General features: G+C 51.5%; 1 protein-coding gene across 19 annotated transcripts in view; it reads right to left on the bottom strand.

Annotated features, from left to right (window-relative positions):
- Positions 1 to 13,305, bottom strand: part of MACF1 (microtubule actin crosslinking factor 1) — a 332,081-nt gene extending 318,776 nt beyond the window's left edge. For all 19 annotated transcript variants that reach the window (XM_034649704.1, XM_034649743.1, XM_034649718.1 and 16 more), the window contains exon 1: positions 13,071 to 13,305. In XM_034649704.1, the coding sequence (XP_034505595.1) occupies positions 13,071 to 13,290 (220 nt within the window). In that variant the 5' untranslated portion in view covers positions 13,291 to 13,305. The remainder of the gene's footprint in view (positions 1 to 13,070) is intronic.
- Positions 13,306 to 14,306: the final 1,001 nt, after the last annotated feature.

Genomic DNA, 14,306 nt, shown 5'->3' with positions numbered 1-14,306 from the left:
GGGGCCGAGGGAGGCGCGGGGCCGAGGGGCCCACGCGCGTGCGAATGAAGGGCTGGGCCGGCCGCGGCGGCGGGGAGACCGCGGGCCGACGCCACGGGGCGGGCGGGCACCCCGCTCGGCGCTGACCTCCACCCGCCGCTGGGACAAAGGGAGCCCCCTGGCTGGAGGAAACCGAGCCGGGCCTGTGCCGCCGCTGGAGAAGGGCCTAGAGAAACTAAGGGGAAGGGAGAGCGCCAAGGCCCTAGATAGAACCAAGGCTAGGCACGGCCAGAATGAGGACAGGGGCGGGATCCGGACAGGGCTGCAGTGCGAGGCCGAAGGCCACACGGAGGCCACACGGAATCCCAGAAACAAAGGGTTTTCCAGAAACGGAAGAAACTGAACTTGAAATGAGAGGGCACGCCAAGCGCCATGAAGGAAACCAGGCCAAGGATGAGGAGCCAGAAGCTGAGAAATGGCAATGGTGGGGGGAGGAATGAAAACGGGATTCTGACCGCACGGTGGGGTGAATAAGAGAGACAGGAGGACATAAATCTACAGGGGGAAAGACCCAACAGGATTATGGCGCTGTGACAGCCATCAGAACAGGGAGCCTTAGATCGGAAGGGAGAAATGTGGGGACCTGTTATGGAACAAAGAAAAGGATCCTGGAGCCTAACTGGTCAGGGAAGAAAAAAAGGAAGCCCAGTATTCTCTGTCAGGGGAAAGGAAAGTGAAGGAAGGAAACTGGTAAATACAGGTAGGGATTTATTTGGAACCATTTTGAGAAAGGGAGTTCCCACTATCATCCGATCCTCCATTCATCCGGGTATCTTTCAGTCCTAATATTCACAGACCACACGGGGGGCCCATAGCTGTGAATGAACAACTCAGGTACATGCAGGTGATCTTTTTGCCCCCATCTCCCCTCATCCAGCCATTATCCTCCAGGGCCTCATCAACTCTGTTAACTTGATATTTCAGGGGGTGGGGAGGTGGTTGTGGGTAAAAAGTTTAGCTGGCTGATCTCACAATAGCAGCATATTAGCAAGTAAAAAAAGAATCCATGGGACATTGAGCAGGCAAAATTGGGACTGAGGTTTCCATTTCAGTTCCTATTCTCAAGGTTTTTAAAGAGGAGCTTCTTCCCCCTGGGGCAAGGCCTGCCTCTTTATAGACTATGAGTAGTGCCAAGTACTTGGTCGATGCTCAGCACATTAATAAGAAAAGATGATGCTTTTCGCTAATAGGTGCGCACTGGTTGTTTCCAGATCATACCATGATCAAAAATGGGGTGAGCAAGTCATTAATCATATCTTTCTCCATCCATCAAGTTCTGCTGGCCTGCCCAAGTTCTAGGCATGGAAATCATATAGGGAAGGGCCTAAAAGAGGGCAGGCAGGGAGGGTCTTTGGACAAAGGCTCATTTCCTTCCAGTTTAATCCTTCGTGCTTAAAAAAAGCTAGACCCCAGTTTGGTGTCAGCTGCTAGTGAGCTCAGTTTAAGAAAAGGAGGAGAATAAACGTGAGGTTTATTATTTTTCAAATAAGAGACTTAGTGGAAAATGCAGGGTGAAGGAGTTGGAGATTGATGGCATAAGCACATTCTTCATAAACAGCAGAGAATATAGAAATGCTAACTCTGGGGACCTTGACTGTATCCGTGCTGAGTCATCTGCATTTCCTATATTATTTTATTCCAGTAGGGCTAAGACGGCCCAGACACAAATACACATACACACACCTCCACCCTCACCCCCAGACATCCGCCTCATTTTCATTACAGTAAATAGAAGAGTCCCTCCATTCCTTCCTGGGGCTGCTACGTGTGCCACTTTGTCAGCAGGTTCCTCAAGAATTGTGACCGAGGCTTGCCAAAAGTGAAAAAAGACAGGCAAGAAGGGAAAGAGAGTCTGTTCTGGGAATCAGACTTTGTTGAAGGCTTGGGGGGGTTAGGGGGGAGAGGGCCAGAGGTTGAGATTCCTCTTAAGAAACATGGTAATCAAGGAAGAAAGTTCTGGTTTGGGTTGTGGCTGGAGGGCTTCTCAGACTCAAGCAGCTTTCTTGACAAGATTTGCATTTAAATGCTCCCATGAGATTTTGAAGTAATGAATTCTTCTAATGAATGGAAAAGGGGAAGTCCACATGTTTGGCTGATGTTTCTGTTTTATACAGAGAAAATTTTATAAGGATAGAGGAACAAAGCAGCTGCTGGAGAGTGGGGGGATGGGAAGAAGGAAGACTATGAAGGGGAGGTTTTCTGGTTTTTTCCAAGCAACAGTCTAAATTTATAGCCAGACCACACAATCAGGACAGCTCTGAGGCTTTCTGCTTTTGGTCTATGATTTTCCTTTGCTCCTGATGGCAAGACTGCTGTTGCCTTTCTAAGGAGGCTGCAATGGGGAAGCTGAAGGAGGCAGGATGTACTCAGAAGGACATCTAGTGGGAGGAAAGCATAATGCAAGTAAATAAAGCCTTATTTTTCCTTGGGGTCCTCCCCTACTTAAGCCTCATCAACGGCCCCTCTCTCTAAGGTCCAGCCTCTTTCAACTGCTTTCAGCTTCTCAAACAGGTGCTTTCTCGACTCAGGGCCTTCCCACCTGCTCTTTTTCCCAGGCTGTAAGTCTTCCCTGTTCTCCTCTTTTGGCCTGGTTCATTCCTACTCACACCTCTGTTGAAACTCCCGCAGAGAAGCCTGCCTTGATCCCCCGGATTAGTAGGTCCTCCCTCCCCCTCTACTCCCCTTGGGTAATATCCATCATACTTGAAGCTATCAGTTCCATGTCTTTCATCCTCACTAAACCATTAGCTCCCTGAGGACTGGGGCTGTTGTCTGCCTTGTTCACCACAGGACCTGCATCTAGCAAATGACCTGGCACGTGCAGAGCACTCGTCAAATATTTGTTTAAAATTTTGATTCAGTGGATGAATGAGTGAACCAGATGAGCTTCTGACTAGCTAGAAAGCTAGAGTACTTAAGAAGAGAATATGCTTGTCTCTCACAGTATCCCTTACCTGTGTCTGGCAGTAAAAGCCCTCCATATTTTGACATCCACTTTCCTTTACAAGCTGATCTCCCATGATACCCTCATGTGCGGCGTCTTCCCCTATAATGAAACTCCAAGCCTTTGCCTGGAATGCCCTCCACTCCCCAATTTCACCTAAAGAAATCCTACCCACCTTGAAAGCTCACCCAAAAATGACATGAAGTTATTTTTAATCAACCCAGGTAGAAGAGACTCTTCTCAAAATCCCAGCCACATTTTCTTTCTCTCATTTCTGGGGCTCCAGCCGCATGTGTTGTGGGTGTCTACATCACTGCCTCCTTAACATCCTGGTTCAGAAGTTCATTGAGGCAGACACATCTCTTTCATCTTCCCTCATCATAGGACCTAACAGAATGCTTTGCATCTAGTAGATGTTCAAGAAATATTTGCTGGGGGCGCCTGGGTGGCACAGCGGTTAAGCGTCTGCCTTCGGCTCAGGGCGTGATTCCGGCGTTCTGGGATCGAGCCCCACATCAGGCTCCTCCACCATGAGCCTGCTTCTTCCTCTCCCTCTCCCCCTGCTTGTGTTCCCTCTCTAGCTGGCTGTCTCTATCTCTGTCGAATAAACAAATAAAATCTTTAAAAAAAAAAAAAAGAAAGAAAATCATCCAGTTCTAGTCTCAGGACACCTGCCTCAAGGCTCAGCCCTATCAGCCTTTCCATCACCAAGAAAAGAAAAAGAAAATCATCCAGTTCTAGTCTCAGGACACCTGCCTCAAGGCTCAGCCCTATCAGCCTTTCCATCACCAGCCAAAACTCCCTTTCCGCCTAGCCCCTGGAAACATGTAACTAAGCTTTGCCTCCAGCTCCCCAGGTCCGCTCTGGGGTAAGAAGCCTTTGCCCACCATCATGCTGCCCTCTTCTGTTCAGAAAGTGCAACGTCACTAGTTTAAGAGGTCTGGATGGTGCCAGCCACCCAGGAAGACAAGATCCCTGCCACAGGCAGCCCGTCACCATAGCAACCCTCAAAATGGTTACTCAGCCATCTGGGTTACCATAGCAACTGGCCAAGTCTCTCCACCTCAGCCTCTCCCTAGGCCTTCTCCCCTGGCTTGTCAGAGCCAATGCCAAAGAATCTCCAATCCTTACCGGGGAAATGAGCAGAAGCTGGACCCCTGATAGGCAGCTGTCCCGAAGGGGCGTGGAATGCCTCGCCCGCCTGGGGCTTCCTGAGGCACAGTGGAGATAATGGGAGTTAAGGCACTCTGTGAACCTTGAAGTGCTGCGCAGATGTTAGCTATTATTAAACTACCCTTCCTTGTAATGGGGGAGGCCGTGGGTTGCCCTAAGCAGAGCTAGAGCCATTCCCGGCATGGCCCCTTACTGGCTGGGAGACCTTGAACAAGCTACGGGACTCTCTGGGTTTCTGTTCCATCTACTACGGCACATCTGCCTCCTAAAGTTGTTTTAAGGGTGAGGTCAAATAAAGCACGTACGCACAAACCCGGCATTTGGAACATATCAATAGTAGCTAGGAAAGCTGTTGGCCCCTCTGCAGTCTCCAAGGCTTTCTGTGACTTAGAACCATATTTTTTTTCTCTTTTGAAGGAAACGGGCTAATGTGAGCCCCACTCAGTCAACCGCACCCAACCTCCCTTCCTATTCATCCTGGATAGGGTCTCTTTGGTTCCTACCAGACAGGGCTGTAGGCACTCTGCACTCTTTGGGGGAACTGGGAGGCTCCCCAAATTAGGAGCTGTGGCTAACCCCTCCTCTTGAAATAACATTGCCTGGGGCACCTGAGTGGCTCAGTCGGTTAAGCATCTGCCTTCGCCTCAGGTCATGATCCTGGAGTCCCAGGATTGGGCCCCGCATTGGGCTCCCAGCTCAGCAGAGAGCCTGCTTCTCCCTCTGCCTCTCACCCCGCTCATGCTCACTCTCCTGCTCGCTCGCTCGCTCGCTCTCAAAAATATAGATAAAATCTTTAAAAAAAAAAAAAAACACATCTCCTCATCCAGTACTACCTCAGGACAGAAACCTCTACAGGGACAGTGACAGGCAGCCTGGAAGCTGAGCACAGATCCCAGAGGAGCCCCAGAGAGTGGGGGCTGCTCACGTGGGCGGGCCTGGGGCGCAGGCCCCTCTCACAAGACCAGAATCCTTCCTGTCTATGATTTTGAAGACTTCAATTCTATTGCATCTCAAGTTCAGTCTCTTAAGCTGAATCCTCAAAATCCATTTTCAGGGGACTTTCTTAATTACACTGGTAGGATCCTGATTCAAACCCAGGGTCCATAGGTTTGAAGTGGTTTAGGCAAAACAGACAGACACCATCCTCAGAAATCAAATTTCCAGACACAGAGCTGGGAATGCTTGAGCCTAGCTCCATGTGCTCTGGGAGTAGGGCATGAACCACAAGCTGGAAGGGCCAGAGGATCAGATAAGCAACACTGGAAGGGACACATGACGCCTGGGGCCCTGGCATTCAGAAGTAAGAATCCCGCATGATGCCTCTGGGAAATGGGTTGAGTGGGATGGTTCTAGCTCAGATATGGCAACTGAGCAGATAAACCAATATATCGACTATGGGAGGGGGGCAATATAATAGTTTAAATGTGAGAAGGCAGAATTTCCATCTCTGTAACTGGGGAGGCAGAAGTGAGGTGCGTGAGTGAAATAAGATTGGCCATGAATTGATCGTTCTTGAATCTGGGTGATGGGGGTTCACTACGCTATTCCCACAACTTTGGTGTGTGTTTGAAATGTTCTGAAGAATGCAGGCAATTTGGAGTTAGGCCAACCTGAACCACAGCAATGGGGAACTCCGAAGGGCACAACGCACGTGGGGTGTTCCAGGGGGCGCCATACACATTCAGCAACGCTGAATCCCAGCTCCACCAGCAGCTTACCATCTGACCTCAGACAAGGTCCTTCACCTCTCTTCTGTAAAGCGGGGAGAACAGCAACTAGTTCCCAGGATCCTTTGAGGACTGACTGATATAGGCACACATCTAGGACTCAATACACAGTGGCTTTTACAACTATTATTTACTAGGGGATCCCAGCTGACATCAGCTCCTAGGAGCTCCTGGACTGAGTCCAGAGTTCAAATCCCCCAACCATCCTCTGAATTCTTTAATTCCTAACTCCTACTGGCTGTTCTCTCTTCATTTCCCTTCCTTCCTTTCTACTGAGGCCGAAGAGAGGAGAACAGGAATAGAAACAAACAACAGGGATATGCCCTTTCTCTTCAGGTTGTCCTGGCAAAGTCCTTTTTCTTTTCCAAGGCCCAGATCAAATTCTATCATAGCACTAAGCTAGCAGTGGGGGCACAAGCAGGAGGAAGGCCTTCCCTCTAGGAACTTCCAGATAACTCCGGCTTGCCATGTGCACGCAGCTCGGGCTGTATGCTAGCTGCCTGCTCGGGAGGGAGCTGGGTTCTGAAGCCCAGTCGGAGCCTAGCACAAAGCAGCTCTAGAAATATGTGGTAAACCAGTAGTGCACGATCAATGAATAAGCAAGTAATGAATCGATGCATTCGTGAATTAGTGAACAAGTGTATGAGCAAATGAATGATATTCATGAGAATGGTTAATGTGTATCTTGTGCTGATTACATAGCAGGCATTGGGCCAAGCACCTCACTCCCACTGTCTCATTTAACCCACCCCACGAGACTCCCACCCACGGTGGCACTCTTGCTCCCCCATTTTAACCGTGAGAAAGTGAGGCTCAGTGAGGTTTGTAATTTCCCAGGCTCACCCAACTGGCAAGTGGTGGAACTGGAACTAGGACTCCAGCTGACTCCCAAAGCCATGCCCTTGAGTGAATGAATGGAAGAGTGAGCACGGGAGGGAGGAAACGGGTAATGAGGGAATGCAGAGGGAAAGGCGTGTCCAGAGACACACCCACTGAGGCTCCAGGCAGAAACTTCCCCTGGACACAAGGCAAAAGCCTGGTATTTTCTTGGGTAGGGGTGAGGACAGAAACTTCCGCGCATCCTCACTTTAAAAGTTGCAGGGGCTGCCAGCCCGTCTCTGCAGCAGCGTCCTAAGTCGAGGCAGCGATGGCAGCCAGGTGCACCGGTTCTGCTCCTGCAGGAGCGCCAAGACAGAGCCAGGAAGCTGGCCCACTTCTACTTGACAGGTGGCAACAGACAGACCTAGGGCCAAATCACGGCAGGTCCTAGCCGCAGCAAATGGCTGGACTTAGGATAAGCACTTTGGTGATGGTGGGTTATTAATAATCCCCCCGCCCAGATATGTTCACAGACGCCTTCCCACGGGGAAGGCTGCTGGAACAAAAGAAAGTGCAGCCCTAGATTCCGCTGCACGGTCAGCTCCTCCGGCGGCATGTCATCTCTAACCCCGTGGGACTGAGAAATGACAGCCTTCTGCAGCCCCCAAATGAACCAGTCCTTCCTCCGCATTCCTAACCTCAGTCCTTAGCTTGCTTCAGAACAGAAAGGCATGAGTCAGGCTGGCTTTCCAAACCTGTCTCCATGTCACCTGGGAAGTCACTAGAAAAGCATGATGGGAAACTAACGGCACAAAGCCAACACCTTGCAATGTGGCAACCACCTTCCTTCACCAGCTGGGGTCCCACAAACACCCTGAGCCTCAGAGAAAAGACAGTCGGGCTGTCTTTTCTGCTGCCTGCACAAAATTCTGCCCACGTGGTCACTTTCCATCCCTGCAGCTACTGTGACCCAGATTCACTTTCAAAGGGCTGGGGCTGAGCTGGTGGTGTGTAGCTACAATCCATTCTGCCCCACTTTCATGGGACTCCCTGCTCCTGTCTCCTGCTACTGAAACCAAGCTCCAGGACAGGATCAGGGACTCCCAGGATACTACCAGAAAAGAGTGGAGAACCTAGGAAGGAAGAGAAGCCTCCTTGGGTGCAAAGGTCAAAGAGCCCGAGGCAAGCAAGACTGGTGGCTCTGGAGTAAGGGTTCCCCGTGGAATTGTTTTTAGGGCTCCCTTTCCCACCCCTCCCACCCCTGCATTCCTTTCTTCCCAAATTGGCTTGGCCAGAAAAAAAACATTTCCACCTGCCCTCTGACAAAGCCCTAGTATGAACAAAAGAAAGGGATGGAATTAAGAGGCCTGGAGCCCCTCCCTTGCTCACCTGGGAAACTGCTGCCTTCCACGAGACTCCACTGCGTCTTCTAGTGGCTCAGAGAACTTAACAGGGAATGACAGGCTAAGTGCAGTAATGGGCACGTTAACCCGTGTTTGTCTAACACATTCTGACTCTCATTCAATGATCATTCAAAGCAAATGCCATCATCTCCCTCTTGCATATAAGGAAACTGAGGCTCTAAGAAGTGAAATCATTCGCCCAAGTTTTCTGACTCCAGGTCCACTTGCCTGAACAGGGCCTTGAACCTCGCTGGGGCTAAATCCACTTTTTTTTTTTTTTATTGAATGGATGAATGAATGAATGAATGAACAAGCAAAGAGGCTCCTTCTCAGAGCTTCCATCCTGGAGGAGAGATGCATGGGCGCTGAGAAGCAGGCCCCTCCCTCTGACCAGGCATGTGCTGTCAAAGGCTGTCTGCCCAAAGGTAAGCCCTTGAGAGACTCCAGCAGCTGAGCTGAGCTGAGTTCTTTTTTTTTTTTTTTTTTAAAGATTTTTATTTATTTATTTGACAGAGAGAGAGACAGCCAGCGAGAAAGGGAACACAAGCAGGGGGAGTGGGAGAGGAAGAAGCAGGCTCCCAGCGTAGGAGCCTGATGTGGGGCCTGATCCCACAACACCGGGATCACTCCCTGAGCCGAAGGCAGACGCTTAACAACTGAGCCACCCAGGTGCCCCAAGCTGAGCTGAGTTCTGAAAGCAGGGCAAACCAGCATCAGAACTGCATCTCACGGCCCTCACTGGGCTTCTAGATTCTACTAAGCCCATGCTCTCAGAGTGAGATCCTGGGGCAACACCAAGGAAGGGTAAGATGGGACTCCTGACTACAGCGACCTCTAGATCTGGTGGTGGAAACAATGAACTTTCATATAAGGTCAACTGAAACAAGGGCTGGGCAGAGATACAACTGCTGTCTGACTGGAGGGATCAGGGAAGGCTTCCTGCAGGAGGCCACACTGGAGCAGATGATGATTTCACCAGCACCTGCGGAGGGGCCCCCAAGAACAAATCCTACAGATGATTTCTACTGGTTAACTTGGAGGCCAATCCCTAGCCCTGAGTCCCTGTGCTCCCCTCTTTCACAATGCACGCAGGACTGTAATTATTTTTTCCCTGCTATCTTCTCAACCAGACTGAGCTCCGTGAAGAAGGGACCACATCTTCAGCCATCTTTGAATATCAATGCCAAGTACAGGGAGGGTCCTGAAGATGTGATGTTAGATGGATGAATACCCAATGGATAGGTGGGTGGTGAATCCCTCCTGCACCCAGCCCAGCCCCAGCCCAAAGGGAATCCCTTCTTCCAGACACTTTACTGCCATCTGCAGGAAATTCGTCATCATAAATACACAATTCCACAATGACAAAACGTAGGAATGGTGCCCCCTAGAATTGTACAGTGTGCAACAGTAGGACACTCTGTCCTGCTCCCAGCTTTTCCCTGGAGGAGGGGGGGGGGCTCCCCACAAGCCCCAAGAGATAAAGCCTTCTTTCCTCTCCTGTGGGGTTGTGCTGCTTGCTAGAGTACCTTCCCCAGTCCCTCCCATTCCTTGTTGCACCCCCACACGAGTAAGGATATCCCTAAAGCTGTTCGCCGACAACAGAGAGCCAGAGTTCTTCAAAGAGCAAAGTTTCGGAGATCTCTGCCTTTTTATAGGCCAGAGACCTCTCCCAGAAGTGATCAGAAGGGCTCTCAGGTGAATCTGGAGACCAGCTCAGCTTTTTAGACTGTCACCTGCAGAAGATTCATCCTGGCCTGGTTGCCACACATTGCCTAGGGAAATGGAAGTAGCAGTGTGCCCAGAGTCAGAGGACTGTCTCTACCAGGGTGTGACTACAGGCAAGTTGTTTAAACCCTCTGGGCCTCAGATCCTAACACAAGTCCTACCTAACTCACAATTATTGTGAAATCTCTATGCAAACCAAAACACGGATCAACAGAAACAGGCTTTCTTGTTAGTGGACTATTGTTCCATTGTAATGAGGCTAGGCTTAAGGAGTTGAGAATAGGGCTGGCCAAGGAGAGAGAAACTGGCGGGAAAGGATGAGGATGGGAAGAATCGGGTTACAGCATGTATGGAGCCCCCAGAACCTGTCTGGGCTTTGTAGACTGAGATCAGCGGGTTTCTCAGCCCTGACATGCCTCTCCAGTCCGACATGTGTGACCAGCAGGGGCCCCCTCCCCATCAGGCCTCTCAAGCACAGGACACTGAATGGGGCCGGGGAAGGAGGGAGGTCTCTCTATTTGGCGAGACTGATTCAGACACCCCCACTTGGCTTCACACTCAGACCCATGGGGAAGAGAAAACTGCACGGGCCACAGCCGGCTTCCAGGGCCAGACTGACTTCATTTCCTCCCAGAATGAAAGTTGTAACTTCAGAGGGCCTCAGAGCACCCAGGGTCTCCCAGACATGCCCTTCCTGCACCTCACAAGAAGCAGTCCCTGCAGAAGCCAGGCTGCCTTTTACCTAACCCTGGTCGAGCCCCCACCACGTTCCAAAATCACAGCAAGATTTCAGCCAGGCCCTGAAGCAGCCGTCCCGCCTCTTCTCTGCTGCTAACGAAACACGCCCAACTGCAGCACCCGAGTTATTTTTAACCATGACAGTCTCCACATTTTCAGCCTCCCTGGCCCAGCCCCCTCCTCAGGACTGTCACATGGCAACATCAGGAGGTAGAGAAGACCAGCATGAATGCCGGAAACACAACACTCTCCTCTGCTTAGTTGACCCAGTAGCATCTTTAGGGACGTCGCCTGGGGCCGAAGCCCTCTCAAGTCCGCTCCACTTCTGTTCTAGACTTAATGTTAAACAGCGGGCAAATCATCCCGTGGGGCCCCTCAGAGCAGCCTGGAAGGGGAAATCATCACAAAGGGACCTCAAAGTATGTCCACGTGGTGGAGGATGGGGCTGGAGAGCATACGGAGGGAGAAGGAGGACGCCCTCAGGAAAATGAGAGGTTTGTGGGTCCTGAGACCCCTTGGTCGGGGCCCTTCAAGGCTGGAGACAAGTAAAGGCCTTCCGGCATCCTAGAGACAGCTGGGAAACTCTACGGATTGGCTGATGCCACAGGCCCGAAGTCCTTTCTCCGAGGGCTTCCTATTGCCCACAAAAGGAGTGCAAACTCTCCAGCCTGCCTGCCAGGTCTCCTCCTTGGAGGTTCACCTTCTGCTAAAACCCCCCCTCAGGACTTGAGCCCACAGAACCCTCTCCCTACCTAGCACCCCATCACAGCCCACTGCCTGCTCCTGATCACAATCGGTCACATAATCCCCCCTAAACCCTCCTCTCACTCCTTCAGTCATTCGGGGCTGGTTGATCTCCAACACGCACAAGGCCCCATCAAGTAGCTGGGGGCAAACACATACACAAGACACAGGCCGGTGTTGCTAACAGTCCCGAGGGAGTGACGGGTTCCCTGGGGGATAACTGCCATACTGTACAAGGGAACACAGGGGAGGGAAAAGTATGAATACAAGAGTGGGGGAGAGAGCTCTGGATACCACTGGGGGTACTGGGGACAGACGAGGCGGCACTTTCCCAGTGCCTTGCAGAGAAGAAAGCTAAAGCGTGGAGGTCTGAGCCTGCAAGATCCACAGCTCTAGGGATCAAGGTACAGCTCAAGGTGGCTTGGTGCTTAGAGGCGGAGATAACACAGGTGAAGCTCTAGAGGGGCCTGATTTCAGGGGCCTCTATTCCCCGGGCCGGGAAGAGCCAAAGAAGGCTGAGAAGCTGCTGAGTAACAAACAGGATCAGGTTTGCATTTTAGAATAAAATACTCTTGTGAGTCACCTGGAGGAGGGGCGAGCCAGCGAGGAGAACTGCTGAGATGCAGGTTGGAAGGTCCAGGTGCGAGGGGACAAAGCAGAGGCGGGCCGGGGGCATTATTTGAGAGACACAAAAGAGGGAGCAGGACAGGCCTTGGTGATGGAATAAAAGCGGGTGATGTCACTGAACTAACTGTGGGCCCCGCTTTGTCTCATTTTGCCTCTGCACTCTGGCCCCGCTGTCTGCCGGGGGCGCTGAGCGCAGCCCCGGAGGCGGTTCTGGATGCCCTCGGAGGAAGCAGCAGAGGGAGCATTCGGCAACGCTCCCCTCTCCTGAGCTAGAAACCGTGCCGAGAGCTTCACGTACATGATCTCATCTCATCCTCAAGGCAGCTCTGCACAGGAAGCTGTCTTACTGAAGCCGAGGAAAGTGAGGCTCAGACAGGACAAGAGACTTGCCTAGAGCCACACAGCCGGCCGGTGGCAGGACCACAGTCCAGCGCCTCCCCTCCCTGCCTGCAGAGTCTGTGCTCCTAACCCCTGCCCTGCTCGCTCAGCTGTTTGGCAAAGGAGAAGCGGGCATCGCCCACGGCAGGGGGCAGCCCCAGCCCCGGCTGGCAGGGAGGGTAGGTGTTACCACATTTGCAGAAAGCAATGTGAGTGAAACTGCCCTCTCCGAGGACTTATTCCAAGGAAATAACTCGACAGAAGTCAAGTGTTAGTATTCATAAAGATGTTCTCTGCAGCACTGTCTATTATGGTAAAAAAAAAAAAAAAGTAGAAAATGAGTAGGATTTTTAAAATCATGAAATGTTACACAGCCTTTATAAATGGTAACTCTAAAGCCTAAGGTGTAATATGAAAAATCATTTGGGTATAAGAGTAAGTGAAAAAAAGTCATCTCCAGAATGGTACGTAAGCCATGAAGGCAACTGCGTGGGGACAAAGACGGAAAAGGTGCAAAAATGGAAACAGGTCCCCAGCTAGCTCCCGGGGATGAGAAGCGGCGCATTCTACTCAGTCGGCTTTTTCTTTGACGTTATTCCATCCTCTTTCCAACAGTAATAGTGCCAAATTAGAATCCAACTGGCTTCTCAGAGCGCCCCGAGGGGGCCCCCCGCGCGACTCGCCCCCAGCCCACGGACACAGGCCCAGTGTGGCCCTGCCTCCCGCCGCCCGGCTCCCTCGGGCCTCTCTTACCGGCCACTCTGACCACGGCCCGCTCCGCAGGGTCCAGCACCGAGTCCTGGCTCTTCCGCTTTTTCTGCTCATGCAGCGGCAGGTTCCAGGGTAAGGTGTCCCCCGGGGGACATGGGGACAGGCTCCCTGACCTCTCGCTCCTGTAAGATCGCTCGCTCCGGCAGGACCGCTCGCTCCGGCAGGACCGCTCGCTGAGCGTTTCTTCGTCTGAGGAAGACATCGCCCAGGCAGGGCCGCCGGGGGAGGGCCTGGGAGCCCAGGGACAGGAGAGCTGTGGGAGAGAGGAGGGCACGTGAGCAGGCGAAGGGCTCGGTCGTCTAAGGCGCACTAGGACTTGGGCAGCAGGTGCTAGTCCTAGTTCTGCCCCTGACTTGACCGCTTCACCTCTCTGAATCTCAGTTTCTTCATCTGGAAACTGGGATGATGATAACACGGCAAAACGAGCTCACGGGGCTTGAGAGAAATCCCACGAGGTAATACGCATGGAGATGTTTATAAATCTGAAAATACTCAGGGCGCCTGGGTGGCTCAGTTAGTGGAACGTCCGACTCTTGGTTTGGTCTCAGGGTCGTGGGGTCCAGGCTCCGGTCAGGCTCCGAGCTCAGCAGGGAGTCTGCAGGAGATTCTCTTTCTCCTTCTCCCTCGGCCCCTCCCCCCACTCTCTCTCTCTCTCTCTCTCTCTCAAAATAAATAAAATCTAAAAAATAAATAAAAAAATAAATCTGAAAATAGTCTGTAAACGTTAAGCTCCTATTACCAGCAACCGCTATTATTGTTATTGGTACATTTGGAGCTTTCAAGTCCCACAGGTCGTAAGACGTGGATTCCAGTTCTACCTTGGGGAAGCCATTTGACCTCTGAGCCTCAGCACGCTCATCTGTAAAGTGGGGATGACGACAGCACCTACACCTCACAGGATTGTTTGCAAGGCACAAATGAGCTCCTGCAGGTAAAGCGCTAACCAGCGAACGGTGTCGAATAAGCACTCAACGAACAGCATCTACTGTTACATTCCTGTCCGACCTGCCTTCCAGGAATGCTGTAAGGGTAAAGTGGGGCAGCAGATGGGAAGTATTTTCAAAAAGCTAAAGCACGATCTCACTGGCAGGCATGAAACAAAGCACGAGCTAGAATAGATAGAAATTCTACATTTCTCCCATTCCATCTCTGGCCAGTCTATTGGGAAAAGTACTGATCTTGAAATAAGACCGACCTTCGTATCAACTCTGGTCTGGC

The sequence above is a fragment of the Ailuropoda melanoleuca genome, chromosome 2, assembly GCF_002007445.2.
Source record: "Ailuropoda melanoleuca isolate Jingjing chromosome 2, ASM200744v2, whole genome shotgun sequence".
Taxonomy (NCBI): Eukaryota; Metazoa; Chordata; class Mammalia; order Carnivora; family Ursidae; genus Ailuropoda; species Ailuropoda melanoleuca.
The sequence above is the reverse complement of the archived record's forward strand: the minus strand, read 5'-3'. Positions and strand labels throughout refer to the sequence as shown.